This window comes from Mesoplodon mirus (assembly GCF_964341445.2).
Source record: "Mesoplodon mirus genome assembly, chromosome: 2".
NCBI lineage: Eukaryota > Metazoa > Chordata > Mammalia > Artiodactyla > Ziphiidae > Mesoplodon > Mesoplodon mirus.
The window spans coordinates 658,500-676,723 of NC_138977.1; the positions used below are offsets into that span (position 1 = coordinate 658,500).

At 34.3% G+C, this 18,224-nt stretch overlaps 1 protein-coding gene across 2 annotated transcripts in view; it reads right to left on the reverse strand.

Moving 5' to 3' along the window:
- The window catches only part of RBM46 (RNA binding motif protein 46), a gene marked incomplete at both ends in the record, with an annotated part of 31,547 nt that extends 15,227 nt beyond the window's left edge, over positions 1–16,320 (reverse strand). For both annotated transcript variants that reach the window (XM_082601864.1, XM_082601865.1), the window contains 3 exons: positions 13,566–14,348; positions 14,867–15,334; positions 16,170–16,320. In XM_082601864.1, the coding sequence (XP_082457990.1) occupies positions 13,566–14,348; positions 14,867–15,334; positions 16,170–16,320 (1,402 nt within the window). The remainder of the gene's footprint in view (positions 1–13,565; positions 14,349–14,866; positions 15,335–16,169) is intronic.
- Between the last annotated feature and the right edge of the window lie 1,904 nt (positions 16,321–18,224).

Here is an 18,224-nt window from a genome sequence, read left to right on the forward strand (position 1 = left end):
TTTAGGAAACTAAACTGAAACAACTCCATCGCCTAGGTCTATACCTGTGTAGAAGAATGAAGAAATGCAATGCTAATATAAACTAAGTTTAGAAATAATACACAATAAGCTATTGCCAATTATTTTCCACTTGCGAAGTCCTAACAAATGGCACTAAATAGAACTGTAGACTACATAATGAACTTAGGAAGCTATCATAATGTTCATTAAAATACTAATAATATTGTACGTAATACAATCCTTTATTTCTATACTACATTTTGTTGACAGAGATAAAAACATGAAGTTTTTCTCAGATAGTTTAAAAGCAACTACTACAACCATACCCTCCTGTTCTTCCAATATCCAAATTTCATTCATATATATATACATACACACACACACAATACATATCTACATATTCAATATAAAATAACCCACGACTCAGTCTATATTTCAAAGGTTTCACTATTTTAAAACACTTTATCAGCCTTTTAAAAATTATTTACTGTTCATTTCTACTTCAGTGAAATATAAATATGTATCATCCTGTTAAGCACCATTCATAATTTGATTGTGTGTCTGCACCTACCAACTCTATATCTCAGATATTTCTTTTTTAATCCTTTCTTCTTTCTGCTCAAAGCACAGCCAAACTTTATCTTTCCTCAGAATTTTATCTCTTAATCTTACAGAATGTAGATCACTTTCAATTATTTGAAAAGCACCACATGCTGAGTATTAAAGGAAGAGATAGTACTGACCTATAATAAATGAAGGACATAATAACAACAATTAAAAAAATATATATGTACAAAGTCCCCTGGCCTTATAATCCTAATGGATTAAAACTTTATAATAGTAAATAAACAGTAATATAAAAATTACTAAACTGTTGAGTAATATTATAAAGAACAAATCATTCTCAGCTACAATGTCCAAGAAAAGCTTTGTATAACAGATAAAGTAGATAAAAGTAGAATAATATTCCAAGCAGAGTAGGCAGCACTAGGAAAAGCTTGGAAACACCAATGAGCATGGCAAGTTCAGATAATCAAAGCAAGAGGTATTATCTATGGTTAGGTAAGATGGGGTCAAACAATAGAGCATCCTGAACAGGAGAATGAGGAGTTCAGAGGACTTTATTACATTACAATAGCAAGCCACTGTAGGTTCCTGAGCAAGGAAATAATGATGAACAAGAATAATCAGACATAACTGGAGTGATAAATTATGTTGCTGAATTACAAAATGAGACGTTTGGAGTATAATCAAAAAGCAAAATGAGAATACCAAGCAACAAGAGACCATGAAATAGACGTAGACAAACTTTGCCTATTTGAAATTCTGTCTAGCATCTGATGGAGGAAAAAAACACATATCTTCTGCCACCTTGACACATATAGTATCAGCTGGCAATGCTTATCCTAGAGTAAACTTAAAAATCTCAAAGCTACAAGGTAAACAAGATATGTTCGCAAGATCTCTGTAGCTCAGAATGATTCTTCCAGGATTCAGACAGATGTCCTAGGTCCACACTACATGGAGTGGTCCGGTATATGGGCTTGTTGGACTAGTGGAGATAAAACTGTCTCTGAAAAGGAGATAAAGTATGAAACAAAAGCCCATTACACTATATTTTAAGTTTCAGAAGAATAACTTGCCAATAATATTCCACAAGTTCACAGTCTGTTATCAAATGTTTAACATTAGACAAGGTCAGTTTTTCACTGGGATCATGTGAAGTTAACAAAGAATAGCAGTTAAGAGCACAGCCTCTTAGCCAACTGGGGGGTCCTGGGCAAATTATTCAATCTACTGAAGCCTTGGTTTCTTCATTTGTTAGAAAAAACAAAGTGAAGACATTAAAATAATATCTATAGTACCTCAAAGAATTGACAGAATAATGTAGTATCATGTAAAGGCATTTAGCACAGTACCTAACATACAGTAAGTGCTCAAAGAATCTTAACTATTATTATTACTAATAAAGTTCATTATTACAAATAATTGGAAAAATCTGTTGTCTTGGATTTGTTTTCTGAATAAGTATTATTCTTCGATACTTATATAGCATATTTTAATATAAAAGGTACTGCTGTAGGCCCTTTACAATTTTAACTCATTTAATATATATAATTACCCTATGAGATAAATACTGTTAACATTCAGATGAGGAAACTGAAGTACTGACAGGTTAGAGTAACTTTTCCAAGTAGGTAATGAAGCTGGGATGTGAATCCAGGAAATGTGGCTCTGAATGCCATGCTCTTTTATTCGATGTGGCCTGTACGCTATACTAAATTTAAAGTACTGAACTTCCTTTTGCTGTAATTCTTTCTAAAATGCAATGTACTATTTCCTGACCCTCTCATCTCAGATTAGGTCAGGTCATGCAATTATATTTTCTCATAACACCCCATACTTCTTTAGAGTGTTTATCAGAACTGTAACTGAATAACTGTCTCCTTCAATACAATGTAAACTCTATGAAGGCAGCAACTGTGTCTGATTCACTACAGTGATCCTCAGGACTTCATATAAAGCACAGTGTTCAATACATATTTGTCGCATGAACATATATATTATATATTAACAAGGATTAACCATCAGCCAGCTAATAAACTGAAAATGCAAATAATTAAGCCTACAGGACTGAATAATAACAAAAAGGTTATTCATATGATAAGAATAAGGACTAAAAATAAACTTTCTTAAATCAAAGTGTGAAAAAAGGGCAAATTTTTCAGAAGGCATCAAAATAGCAAGGCTAATACACTCCACGTGGTGTTAAAGAAGATAATTCTGAGTTAAAATAGTCTAGTAAAGAATCTTGCTTTGCCTCCATACATTTACTTAACAATGTAAACAGGTTTAAGAGGCACAAACTACTAGGTATAAAACAAATAAGTTTAAAAAAGTGTAATGTATAGCACAGGGAATATAACAGCATTTTATAACAGTTTAGCATGGAGTATAATCTATAAAAATATCAAATTACTATGCTGTACACCTGAAACTAATATAATATTGTAAGTCAACTACACTTAAATTAAAAAATTAAAATTTTAAAATAAATGTTAAAAAAGTAAAGTTTTTTTTTTTCCTTTTGTACAGAGCTTTTAGTAGTTTAAAAGCTTACATGGTTCTGCATTATATTCAATCATAATCTACCTCCCTGAAACTTTCCTCTATTAGACTTAATTCCAACCCCTGGAGCTTCATATTGAAGTCTCTCTTCTATGTGACAGCTCTTCAAGCTGTTGAAGACAGCAATCATATTCCCCCTGTATATACTGCATTAATATTTACAGACTAAACAGATCTACATACTTCAGTTGTTCACTGTCCCAACTTCTTATTACAGATTTTCTAAGTCTTCCTTAGTTGCCAATGTTTAATTAAATGCTGGTGCCCAAAAGCAAACAAAACATTCCAGGTATAGGTTGAGCAGAATAAAATTATTTGGTCTGAATACTACATAACTTTCCAATTTTGCCTTGAGTTACAGTTGACCCTTGAACAATGCAGAGGTTGGGTGCTGAGCCTCTGAGCAGTTGAAAATTCGCATATAACTTATAGTCAGCCCTCCGCATCTGCAGATTCAACCGACCTTGGATCTCGTAGTACTGTAGCATTTACTACTGAAAAAACTCCACATATAAGTAGACCAGCACAACTCAAACCCATATTGTTTCCAGGGTATGTATGTTAATCTGACAATCTCTAGAGTAGAATGACTCTTATTCTGGTTTTGACAAAATAATTCAGGTTTTTACTATTGGTTGGTTGGCTGACTTTCATTCTTTGTCACCTTATTTATTTTATTATAAAAGTATGTTATACAAACAGAGAAATGTATAAAATATAGATGTACAGTCAACATAATTTTAAAAATAAAAACATGCATTCACCACTCAGGTGTAGAAACAGAAGATTATCAATACCTTAGAAGTCTCTCTTATATCCTTTCCAACTTCTCCTTTTAGTCTTTAAAGCAATCATGATCCTAATTTTTAAGTGTTAACCATTCTCTTGCTTTCCTTTATAGTTCTGTCATACATTCCTTCATCCCTAAACAATACATTGTTTAGTTTTGCTTGGCTTTATTTTCCTACTCATAATTTCCCATTGCCTCAATTCCTTCAATGTAAGATATGAATCTTTTCGTATTTCACTTATTTTTAATAAGCCACCTCGTATCTTTCAGGGAGTGAAGCAGGGACTACAGTGGATAGCCCATCACAAAGGTAAGATTAATATTCTGCTTAGGTCAGCCTGCCCCATCAATATGAGACAATGCTATCTCTCCCCAAAAAGAAACTGAGCTGAGGCTAAGTTGAACATCTTTCAATCTTTCTCCTAACCTGGGTTTTATAATAGGGCTTTAGAATGTATGTAAATTCCTTGAATTAATTAACTACATATTTAAAGGGCATCCCAGGATAAATATAATTAAATAAATGAGGCAATGACATTTGAATTATTTAGTTTCAATTTACTCATACCTCATATCTAAACATAAATATTTGCTAGTTGACTACAGAAATTTTTCTTCTCATATAAAAACTTTAAAAATAGAACATCAGACTAAAATAACTGAAAATAATCATTTCTGCCTAAAAATTCAGATAAGATCTCAAGGCAATGAAATTTGCCTTATTTACCGATTTAAATCAAAGACTGGCTGACATCAATCTACTTGCCAAAGCCTAAGACGATTGATGGAAAAAGGCTGTTCATCCTCTTCCCAAGTCATGTTCAGTAACATGCCGTTCCCTGCTTGTGGCATGAACCACAATAAATAAAAATAAATAAGCAAGTAAATAAATAAAAGTGCAAACATTTTTAAAACTTAGGAAGAGTGAGGTTTAAAAAAGACACTGGTGCATAAATGAGAAATAGATGATTGTAAAAAAGAGCAGATATCCTAGAGAGTCACAGATATCCTAGATGCATTTCAATACAAGTACTTAAAAATCTTAAGTCAGTAAATCATAGACTTAAGAAATAAAGAAGGAAAAACAAACACAGCTATCTCATCATATTTGTAAATCCCCCTCAGAAGCCAAAAGAGTGCTTTCACAGGGTAAGTAATCCTATTTTTGCTCAGTATCTCCTCTTTCCCTCTAGTTCTTAAGAGAAAAGAAATTAACTTTCCAATGATTTGATATCTTCATTATTCCTATACTTGATATATCTAAATTTTACACCTAGGAATCCCTCAAGGAAACTTGATTTGTGATCTCTCAAAGAAATATATGTAGACACCTAATACACACAAGTGAGATACTTAAATGAGTAAACATTTCTCTGTTTGAATTATTTTGCTTTTGGTAAAAATTATAACTTTATAGTGCAGAATACAATTTTAAACCTGTTTTTCAAAGAATCATAATGGCTCTCTTGGAACCTTTTAAATTCTGTGCCCCAAATTACACAATACAGGTATCCCCCACTTTTCAAAAGTTCACTTTACACCATACAATAGTATCTGTTTTTGCTAACCAAAAGAAATCCAAAGAGGATTTTCCCTTCTATGAAAAAAGGCAAAAAGCAAAAATAGCATTCCGGGTTTGTTTTGTAGCAATTTCGTTATAAAGGCAGCATGCAGCCTGAACATCCAGACTGGCATGGCCAAGATCCTTCCCCCAGAACTACATCAGTGCCTCAGCATCAGCCATCATAGCTTTGAACTGTGTCTGTGAGCATTTGTGCTTTAACTTGATTTATTTTGTCCATCTGTTAGCAAGATGTGTCCTAAGGTAACTGCTTCTTTGCTTTATGCCATTTCAGCCTACGAAAGGTTTCACAGGAACGCTCTAACTTGGATAGTGGGGGGAAATTGTACTTTCACAAATCTATAACTACATATCTGGTCACCTTTGGACCAAAAATTGACATAGCAGCAGAAGAAAAAAAAGCCATAGACACATATGGCACAACTGCTGTAAATCTGTTTACCCCCTAATCTGGCCAGTAAACAAGCAGACTCGAACATGTATGTTGAAACAAAGGTAACAAGAAAAAAATTAATTTCATGGGCTTGTAGTCTTACAACAATCCACCTATGAAACAGGATTACAAAAAAAAGCATGAAGTATCTCTAGAAATAGCATCCTTAGAAAATATAATGAAAGGAAATCAAATACGCAAAGAAAAAGTGAAGGTCAACATAACTACTGTATAAAAGAAGCTGGAGTTGTACATCCTAGTTTACAATGTTTATTTATTCACATTTATTCTTGATTAATCTGTGTATAAAAATCATGCTATATTGTTTAAACATGTAAGAAACGAGGGAGTTCAGAATATACTCATCAAATTATCAGGCAATACAATTACAACAGACATGTTTTCTAATGACTGCATTCCTATATGCTTTTTAACATAAAGCTATAAATACATTTATAGTAGAAATCATTATCAGGGTGGTATGTAAGATTATATTTATTAAAAGCAATTCAGGAAGGTATACAGCTAGCCAAATAAATCATCTTCTTAAAGTATTAATTATTATATATATATATATAAAAATCAATATACAGGCCATTTTTACAGCTCAAATGTCACTTGCTGTAAGGAATGGCCCACATGTCACTAACAGATCTCTAACCAAATATTACAAATTTAAGGGCAAGAAAATCCAAGTTATTATTAACATTTTGGCAATTTGGAGATTCTAATTAGAGGTTTTTTATTTTGTTTGCTTTTGTTTTGAATCTCCAGAGGGACGTGCACTCCTCTTAGAGGTAACGCACTATCAGATCTTAGACAGAGGATGTATCCTTCTAGGATAGAGGACGAATTGCTCTAGGATAGACAATATATCTGAAATTAACTAATAAAAGTAGATACTATATTTAATTTTAACCAAAAGGCCTGGAAGCAACTCACATTGAATAATCTTAAAACGGTTAAAAGCACAGATGATCACTTGAATAAATTCATCACAGTAAAACCATTTTTCCAAAACATTTTCCATCTCCATTCACTAGTCCATTCATTCTATAGCACAAGCAATTACTGTCTACTAAACATTAAACAGGAAACAGAAATAAAGGCACGATAGTGCAACCTCTACATAGATTTTCACTATTCTAAACCCCTCCAAAGTAAGTAAGCCTTAGAGGAGAGAAAAATCAATACAACATTGAAATTCCTTTTAAAGCCACACTGAAAAATATTCTAGGGGACATCATGTGGCAAAATTATGAACTGCTGCTGACATCTAAGAATGCACATGCAAAATTTATTGTGTGGCCTTTGATACAATAGGCAAAATTTTACAAACCATGATTTTTTAAAATATTAAATAAAGATATCATACATTACATTTATAAATTAAACAGCAGTAGCTACTATTAAAACTAGTGTATTAGAACAAATATTTTAGGAATGTATTAACCAAAGATACTAAGAAATTGTAGGACAGAGGATCAAGCATGACTAAATAAATGTATAAAGTAAATGAAATCACATGATCACATTCATCAGTTAATAACATAACTATGGAACAAATACTGGTCACATGATATGTTTTAATATACATCATTATTTTCCTAGATTTTCTGTTACAAAAGGAAAACTAATTTCCAAACTGTTAAGTAATTAGGTTGTTTTCTAAAATCTTGGTTTTGATTATAATTGGTTGACAAATTCAGGGAAAGAAATAAAAAGTAATTACTTGTCATCATGAAAATGAAATAGGTAACTGACTCATTTTTTTTTATCTAGTTGTTCTGCTATGAAGTGGACAAATATAAGCTTTGAATTATTATATATGAAGAAAGGAATATTAAACTGAGAAGAGTTGATTCCTACAAAAGTAGCTCTTGATTTTAAACTATTTTTAATTCAAATATCTATCTCAGTACACACACAAAGAAAACTCAAGTATTATTTTTGGTACCTAATAGAGTTTTTTTCATATTTTGAACAAAACCATAATTTGGCGGATAAAAATGTCCTTAGAGGTCACCAAGTAAAACCCTGATACTTTAGAGATGAAGGCACTAAGGTCCACAAAGAGTAAATGATTCATTGCCCATTTCAAGGTCACAATTTGTTGGCAGCTGAGACTACAGCTTCTTTTACTTTTACTTGACTACTCATTACTCTGTTAAGCTTCTCCTCTGACAGCAGCAACTCCGTAACAATTATGGTCCGTTAATACAAGTGTTAGTAAGATAAGAATTATGAGTAATACCAGAGGATGATCTTTCAGAAAAAAAAAATTGTAAGTTTCAAGAAGAACAGAAACACATTTTCATGAACACTGGGCCCTCTCAGAGGGTCAAAGAAACATAGTTGAGTTAATGGAATTTTCATCTCACCACTTGGTCATATGAAAACAAATCAATGTATAAAATGCTGGTGCTCATCCTACATAACTAGGTGAATTTTAAAGCAAATTCAGAAAATTATTTTTGTTCTTTAAAATGTAAGTTTGAAATAGTATAAAAGTTAGATCTATATTAAAACTGGAAAGAAAAGGATAACTTTCTAAAAGTATTATTATTTTTCTTCTAATTATTTATAATAAAATTTCACTATAATATAACCATTATATTATACTTAGCTTAAGTGTCTTCTAAAATTATTTCTTAAATTTAAAAAAAACTAGAGGTTTCTCTTTGTTTCAAAGCAATTTATTGGCAAATTTTTTAAATCAAAATTTCATTTTTGCATTTCTGCCCATCAATCTGTAGATAATGATAGCTCATAAGAAAAAAGCACCAGTTATTTTTCAGATTAAAACTTCTCAGAAGAGTATACCTTCATCCTGCTGTGTCTTCTATTTCAGTAACTTTCAACCAACTTACAAGTGATAACAGAAATCAAAACCTAGTCCCCTAATCTTTAAATAATATTAAAGGGATAGCAAACACAATGGCTATCATGCTTAGAATATATACATATATATGTATTAAATATTTTAGCACTCAATGACGAGAAAAAAATGAAAGTTTCTGATGATGTTTGTCATTACAAAGTCAAAATATGAGAAGCAACATACAAGTCAGACACAAAATGAATACTGAAGAAAATACAGAAGATATAAAAAAGATGAATATTCACACATAAAATGGTCCACACAAATCAGAATGGATTCATCTAAGAAAAAAATTACTTAGAGAAAAAGCAAGCACAGCCAACACAGTTGTACTAAAAAAATATATATATCTGCAAAGTCTCAAAAAGCAGGACTGATAAAATTTCAGTTAACTAAAAGTCCACATCTTCTCAATTTCTAATTCTTAAAATCTCACTGAAATCACCAAAGCAAATGCTATACAGAAATGTTTGCCATTAAGTCACCATCACGCTGTTTTTCTAATAGGTGTTTGCTCATATTGTGCCCCTTTCTGCCCATAAACTCTCCTCAAGGTTTACAACCCAGATCAGGTGGGAGGCGTCCCCTTCCTCTGTACTCCCCAAATAACCTATGCTCAGAGTTTGTGTCTCTGCCTTCTTCTTTGGCTCCTTAAGAGCCAAAACAATGTTTTATTTATCTTTAGCTCCAGATTGCTTAGGAAAGTACAGTTAACACATGAGAGGCATTCAAAACAGATTTGTTCTTTAATTAAAGTTTATCAGTCATGGCCAAAACAACAGTACAAAAGTCAGATGAAATTAAATCAATGGCACAAGCTCGTTTGTGACAGAGGTTCTTCACCTCTGTTTTAAAAGTTTTAGCTGGTCATTCAAGTAAAAAACTACCACTTGCACCAGGATTACACAAACACAGAAATGAGACGAGAAATGCCTTGCCTACAGTTATTTGTTAATAAATTATTTAATAAAATGAATTATGAACACACACTGAGGCTACCTCCCTCCTTCCACTAAATATTTTCCAGGACTTCCTTCTACAAAGCCAAGACTTTCCTCTATCTCCTTGATTTTGATCTCCTAGATGGTGAAGAATCCTCCAGGGGAAAGCAGTGGCAATATCAGAAGGCCCAGATTCAAAACAGAGGCAAAGTTTTAGCAAAAGCAGGATTATTCACACTGATAGTCTGATCCATTATTAAACAGATACAAAATTATGCGATAGAAAAGGCTTATTTAAAAAGATGTGATACTGAATGACCTAAGATGTTTCCATACATCAAATATTTAGTATAGAACCTATCTCCTAGCCCCCAAGTCTGTACTCTACCATTAAACCCAGTAAGTATCCTATTTATTACAGCTTCCTAATATAATCAGGTGATAGATAATTTCTTACCCTGCTGATTGGGTGCTGAGTCCCCAGTGAGGTTAGGGAGGTTATTCTCTGACATTTTGGAGATGGAGACAGTCTCTATCTTTGAAGTAAAAAAAGGTGTGTGTGGGGGGGTAATTTTGGCATTAGCCCCAGTTTTCAGCTTTTCTTAAAATATTTTGCTTAAAATAAAGCTCCCTATAAATGGAACCAAGAAAAAAAAACCAAAATATTTTAAAAATTTATTTTAAGGTACTATGCAATGAGAACATCTGGGATTCTAGTAAGAGCACTAAATGGTCACCAGAAGTACTCTGGCTTTAGTACTTATATAGATGCCTGCTCTCCCTTGGAAAAAACTTCTATTTTCCTCAACACCAATGATCGTCATTTAACTAAATAAAGTCGAATTTTTTTCTCTTTTATTTTTCAGACTTGAAAAATGGGCGTGGTCATGCCAAAACAATGTGGATAGTAAAAGCACATTCTTAAAGAGCTCCAAAATAAAAAGGTAAATGACTGTTTATATCACATATAATAGCAAAAGATCATTAAGGTAAGATTTGATAGTAATGCTCAAAATAGCATCAAAACTGAAAGGGTAATAGAAGAGTGTCAAAGCAAGTTAAAAAAAAAAATACTACACCCAAAGAAAACATCTTAAAATAGCAGTTAAATTCACTATCTAGAAAATTAGAGTCAAATTCTTCAAGAAAACAGAGGCAAAGGATGATCTAATGGAACTGCATTTAAGGGACTCTAGGAACCAGTAGCAACCTCTCAAGATCTCAAAACAATCCAATGCTTGAAACATGCAGGATATATCAGTAACACAGTATCCCTTCCCCTCTAAAAACACATCACTATCACCAAGTGATCTCAACCCTGAGCCATTCAGCAAAACCCTACAACCTTTATCTAAAGGAAACTGCACATAAAAAGGCATCAGCTCTTTAAAGCCCAGATGATCCAATATTAACAAAAGGAAAAGGTAAGCCCGAACACTGCCAACAATATTCAATCTATTCTTAACCTGCCCTGTGGCAATATGTAACTTCCTGGCTGTCTATAGCTCCTGCCCCTACTTTAATGACCTCTGAAGATCTGATATTTGCTTTCTTATCAAAGATTCCTAGACCCCTGATCTCTGATTCTTCCACTTCCTTGAATTCTCTCTCCTTTCCTGCTTAGTTGCCTCTTAACTCAAGCTTCACTCATATTCACAATAAGGATTTTTGTGGTACTGTCTGTAGACAAGGCCTCGAGCCTTGTGTATACAAGCCCTAGTACTTAATTGAAATTTTTGGCTTATATTGGATCTTAGCTTTTGCCTCTGATGATGAACTAAAACTGAAAAAATATATAAAACACAAATTGTTCAATTTTTTTATAAGCAGTTTTGATATAAAGTTTATAAAATCTGAAATAGAATGACTAAAGCAAACTGTCTGTGCCCTCTAAGAATTTCAATTCTTGAAGCTAACTGTATCCCTAATGAACATAATCAAGTTGGAAATGCTATAACTGAACAGGGGTTTCCTTTGGGAACTACAGGTGAATAGGAGTTAACTACGGCCCTACGACTCATGTAAAAAACATCTTAAAAATCGAATTAAAAGCAGATGGGTAGGGGCTCTCCTCGTGGCACAGGGGTTGAGAGTCCACCTGCCGATGCAGGGCACACGGGTTCGTGCCCAGGTCCGGGAGGATCCCACGGGCTCGGCCCGTGAGCCATGGCCGCTGAGCCTGCGCGTCCGGAGCCTGTGCTCCGCAACGGGAGAGGCCACAACAGTGAGAGGCCCGCGTACCGCACAAAAAGAAAAAAAGCAGATGGGTAAACCATGTTTAAATAGAAAGTCTGACAAACTAAAAACAGTTTTAAGAATCTTGGAAATTTAAGTTAAATTTGTATGGGAAATGAATGGATATAGAAATAAAACGTTTCAGCATTACCATGTTAAATCGGACACAAGTATCTTGCTCAGCAACTGAATGCCTAATATTCCACTCCAAAAGAATAATTTAATCCAATTTGCTCTAAGAACCCTAATGTTACTCATTTGCTATCCACCTAATTTTATCTTTAACTCAGTTGTCTTTATTAAAAGAAAAATGGAAGGATTTCTATTTTGTAAATTAACAGAAATCATACCTAAGACTTTATTAACTTAGATGATTGTAAAATTCCCAAATTCCAAACTAATAATTGAGGATACTGCTGAAAAGTTTCTTGTAGGGAACCCTCCCTTCCGTTGTAAAATTCTGACTCTACCTCCTAATCAGAATCTCCTAAAAATATTCATCATAATACCATGGGAGTGGCCATGATGGATAAGCAAGTCTATATAGTGTATAAAAATTACTCTCCCTTTTGACAATGTTTTTCCTTTTCGATTTCCTTTTCTTACCAAATTTGAGAATGTCAATTTTAAATAGATATAAGCTTCAGGAGTATGATTCTGCAACTATATAACAAATCAATTTAAGGTATGACTTTGACAATTATAATCAAGAACAATTATAATCCTTAGTAGGAGACCTTTTCTTTCTATTGGACTTTTCAATAAGCCAATATTCTTCTAATAAATATTATTTTGAGCATGAAGTAATAACCAACGGAAATCTACAGCTGCATTAAAAAATGAGACAAACTGGTGCAGGGGGAGGGGGGAGGGGAGAGGTTAACACAGTAACAAACGGGCAGTGGGAAAATACCAGAGTGATATACATCTCCTCCTTCACAATGCCAAATTTTTAGTTAGCATATGGCCCAAAGCTTGTCTTAATTATCCCTCAAATGCTTTAGAGAAACTTACTTTTTTTAAAGCATGAAATTAAGAGAATGGTCATAAACATCTCTTAATGATGCTTTTTGTCTTTCATGAGTAATAATGACAGATTTCCAGATTGGTGAGCATAAGGTTGTGTCTACACATGACCCATCTGAAATGCCTCTGATTTTACCAACTCCCTATCCCTGCCCTCAAAAAAAGATTATTGTGTAGACTTCACCAAAGATGCAGTTAACACTCTTATAAATTGGTTTAAGTAACAAACCTTGTAACTTACACAAAAATCATTTCAAATGAGGATTAGTCATTACAAAAACAGTAAATTGATGAAACAGGATCATGAACTCTATAAAGTAAATCAAAACTAAATGATCCCCCCCAGGTAATGTTTAAATAGCTAAATATAGGAAGTTTATACAAAAGAAGTCTCAACAAAATTTACCATGAATTCACAAAATTGAGGTAAAATTTATGTTAAATACTCACCACTGTTGAGTTCCAAAGAAATGAATTTATAAATAATCTATAATAATACTGCCTAATTTCATATTCTACAATATTGTTTAAAGTACTTTTAAACTTACCCAAATGAAGTAATGTAAACTGGGCTGCCAGTTCCTTTGCATCTTCCAGAGTAGTACAGAGTTTGTCTGGCATGAAGTAACTCTGGGATCCATTTGCAATAGCAGGAATAATGATTTTATATACCAAGAGTACTTTCCCATCTTGACTTGTTGTTGAATATAAATAATATTCTGGTGGTGCCCAATTATTTTTGTTGCAGTAATAATCCAAATGCATTACTGCAGAATTGAAATGACTGGATTTTAAAGAATACATACTAATTGGAGTAAGCTTTGTTCCAGGAAAAAATGGGTAAGTGCATCTTTCAATTTCAGGGGGGCCTGGGCTAGGCTGGCCATTGAGACGAGCTGGAAGAGTTGGTGGCTTGCCTAGAATTTTGGGGTGGCTCTCTTCTCTGTTAGCAAACACAATCAGGTTTTCCGAATTGGGGCTGATCTGACCGTTAAGAAGCTGTCTCCAAGTGCTTTCTTTATGTACAGGTTTTGCCAGCGTTACCTCAATCCTTGCTCCATCAATGCATTTTCCATTCATACCACACATAGCAGCCACTGCATCTTCTCGGTTGAAAAAGTGAACAAAAGCATAATCTCTAAGCTTCTTCACTCGCTCAACTGCACCGGGTTTGAATTTACTGAATTCTACTCTAATTGTTTCCTCTGTAGTCGAGATCATTAAATTTCGCACATAGAGAACTTTAACTCTCTGCATGGTTTCCTCATCAACCTCTTTCTCTGGGTCAGCCCAATCTACTTGAATGGTATGGCCCCACAGTTGGAAGGTTCCTGTAAAAAAAAGAATAAATTAATTTTAAGACAATTACAACAAATAAAAGTCAAAATTAAGTAAAACTGTTTCTCCAGAGAAGCAGAAACTCAAATACATATCGATATATTTGGTCAGCATTAGTTTCCTACTCACAAAATAGTTTTTACTAAGGCAAACCTAGCCGGAACTTATGGTGAAATTAATTTTAAGAGTCAAAAGAACAAAAACACTTCAAAGATGGATCTTTATTGGAAGAATTATGTACTGTCCTTTGTATTTTTATCAAACAACAATTAACAGCTAAGTTAAAATGTACACATTCAGTAAATCAGTAAATTATTATAAATAATGACTCATAAGATCAGCTTCATGTCTTTTGGAATCACCTGATTTATTGTACTTCCTTAAACAATCTCCACTCCTCTCTAAGGGCACTACATAGTTTCATAAATTGACCTATGAGGTACTGTCGTCTGCCCATTACGTACAGGAAGGTTAACACAGGAAAATACCCTTTGAAAAAGGATAAGTTTACCTGGAATTAGTTTTCTCCTAGCCATAGCAGCAGCTCGGTGAGATTCATACTCAACAAACGCAAAACCGCGATTTCTGCTCTTATCACTTGCGCTTGGGTAAACAATGACATCTACAACTCCTTCTGTAACTTTCTTCATTTCATCCAAGATTTCTTCCTTCTTCTTTTCCTTCGGAATAGCTCCAATAAATAATCTGCAATTATCCAAGCTTACACACACACCAATAAACTTCCCTGGTCGAATCTCATAATTATTAAGAATTCTGATGGCCAACTGGGCTTCTTCTTTTGTAGTATACATCACAAAAGCATAACCTCGATTTTCACCACTAAATTCCATCATGAGTCGAAATTCATATATCTTCCCAGCTCTTTCAAATACAGGAACTAACTCATCTTCATACATATCACGAGGTATTTTTCCTACAAAAACTTCACAGCCTCTAGGTGGAGGTGGGCCTTCCCAACCTGAAAGGCAAAAATAAATAAACAGACAAATAAATGCTAATAAGATATTTATGTTCACTATTCAGTAAGTCGTTCCACAAATTTACTGTGAGCCTTCTATGTGCGATGCACTATTACAGGTGTAGGGGATACAACAGGGAACAAACTAGAAGCCCCCCTTCCCTCATGAAGCTTATATTCAACAGAGAAAGGAGACAATGAGTAATAAGTGCTATGGAGAAAAATAAAGCCTGAATGAAATGAGGGAATGAGCCTTGAGGATCTATCAGAAAAAAGAAAAGCAAGTGCTTTTTACATTAGTTATATTAGAACAACCAGAGCATGCAGGTCTGTATAGGAAATGCATACTGCAGGGAGGAGTAAAATGGTAGCCATCAATGCAGTCAGAGGCCAAGATTTTCTTTAAAGTCTGACAGAAAGTTAATTGCAGGGTTTGAGCAAGGAAGTTGTACTGGCTCTTGGTAGAAAGGCAAAACGTTATACCCAATAACCTGTGTGCATCTAGTATAAACAGCACCCCTCTACTCACTACTCTCAAATTCCTCCCCAAATGACCTCCCCTTTCATACCTACAGTACCCTTCCCCGACTGACCTAATACTGACTTCTTTCTCAACCGCTTCTTAAACCAAGAGGAGAGTTAAAAAATGTAAGGGAAAGGCATGCGTAACACATATAATCCACCTCTTTTCCCTCCCAACAGTAAAAATGATTGCTGACGTCTTAAAGCGGGTTACAAGGAAAGACCTATTGTTTGGGATACTTGTGGAGATATACACCTGATGTAAATGACTACATTTAAAGATTCAATTCTTTGAACATAAACAAATGCACACCTGGAGGTGGACCACCAAACTTCCTTTGCCCATTTTCTTGAACCATGTTGTATCCAGTCTTTTCCATCAAAGCAAGTAATGCTGCTTCATTCTGAGTACCCGTTCGGACTTTACTGCATCCATTTGTTCCATCTGTATTTTCTTCGTTCATGGTTGCAGCTCCTAAAGCAAAGTTTAAAAGCAGTGTTTATGACATGGAGCACCAGGAGGAATCTATGAAGCATTTCTTTGAGTAGCAAAAAAGCAAGGATAGTTGTGGCTGCTACATTTGGTTATCACTGTAGCCCTGCCCCCAAAGTTCTTCCCTACAGTGGAAGCTGGAAACCTCTTTTAATCTCTCTGATCGATTAAGCAGTACCTTTTTAAGGCCTAAGCTACAGAGAAAGGAAGTCAAAAGGGAAAAAGAGAAAGGCAACAACAAAAACAAAAGTGGGAAAACAGAAGTAACTGAAAGGGAGTTAGAGGAGAAAAAAGCAAGCAGAAGTAGTAACAAAGTATTCAGAAATTCTAAAGTGATAGAGCTAAAATTAGGTGACCTCCAAAGTCCTTCCTCGTTTTAAAACATCTGAGTTTTTCTGAGTGATGAGGAATACAGCTACAAACACATCCATATCATACACATCACAGCCACACAATCTTTTTAGTCTTTACATTTCTTTCCAAGCAATCCTATTGCATCCAATGATGTAATTCTGAACACGGCAGGAGAGCAGCTCATGCACCCATACAGCTTCTACCTGCCATCCACCGCACTGCCTTAACTTTAGCAGCCCAGTGTTCTTTATCAAACTACTATTAAAGTAACTTATTAAACTACTATTAACGTCATTTATCAAACTGCCTACTGAGTTTGCCTAACGAGCACTGAGAATGAGATTTTCATTTGGCATCCTGAATTCAACAGATCCAGAACTGAATGTCATTTTATCCTCCAAACATGTTCCTTCCTGTTTACCTGACTTCCATCAACTCATCCATCCAACCAATAAGTGACACCACAAGGAGTATGTATTACTCCTTCTCCAAACTGTCACAACCAGAAATTTGGGACTAAACCCTGAGTCCTTCCTTTGACTCACAGCTATCAGTCACAAAGACCTGCATATTTTCCCTTCTAAATATTTTTTTCTTTTCTTTTGAAGGAAAGAATTTTTATTTTTTATCACCACATCTAACAGTTCTCAATAACTTAGAAATAACTCTATTATGTGCAACATAAAATATTTTAGAATCTAAAAAAAAAGAATGTTGTAAAAATAAAGACATGAGCATCGTGTAGAACCAACTGTAGACCTTGAATGTAACCCTACAATACCTATTTCTTACTTCTTTTGGCTGATTTTTTTCCATGTAAATTCTACCATTTCGAAATAAATTGACCTCCCTTCCTTCAGTTCATGGAGCACGTAATTAATCTCCACTTTTCAAAAATGAAATGCATTTGGTAAATGTACCAGAGGGAACTGGTTCTCATCGAAAGGCAACTGCCATATAGAGATTACAAGCATATACACACTACCAAATGTAAAATAGATAGCTAGTGGGAAGCAGATGCGTAGCACAGGGAGATCAGCTTGGTGCTTTGTGTCCATCTAAATATTTCTTGAAATCAATCTTTTCCTGTCTATCCCCACAGCCTGTTCTCAATTATGTCTTACTTGAATTAGCATAGTTCTTCCTCATTACTCAGTATCCATAGGGGATTCCCACAGATACCAAAACCCACGTATGCTCAAGTCCCATAAAATAGCATAGTAGTTGACTATAACCTATGCACCTCTTTCCACATACTTTAAGTCATCTCTAGATTACTAGAACACCTAATAAAATGTAAATGGTATATGAACAGTTGTAAATACAATGCAAATGCTATATAAATAGTTGCCAGCATTCCTGGCAAATTCAAGTTTGGGGAATTTTCTGGAATTTCTTTTTTCAAATGTTTTCAATCAAAGATTGGTTGACTCTGCAGCTGTGGAACCATGGATACGGAGGGCCAACTATGCTAGGTTCCTAACCATTATTCCAGGTTTTAGCCTTGTCTCTTACAAACAA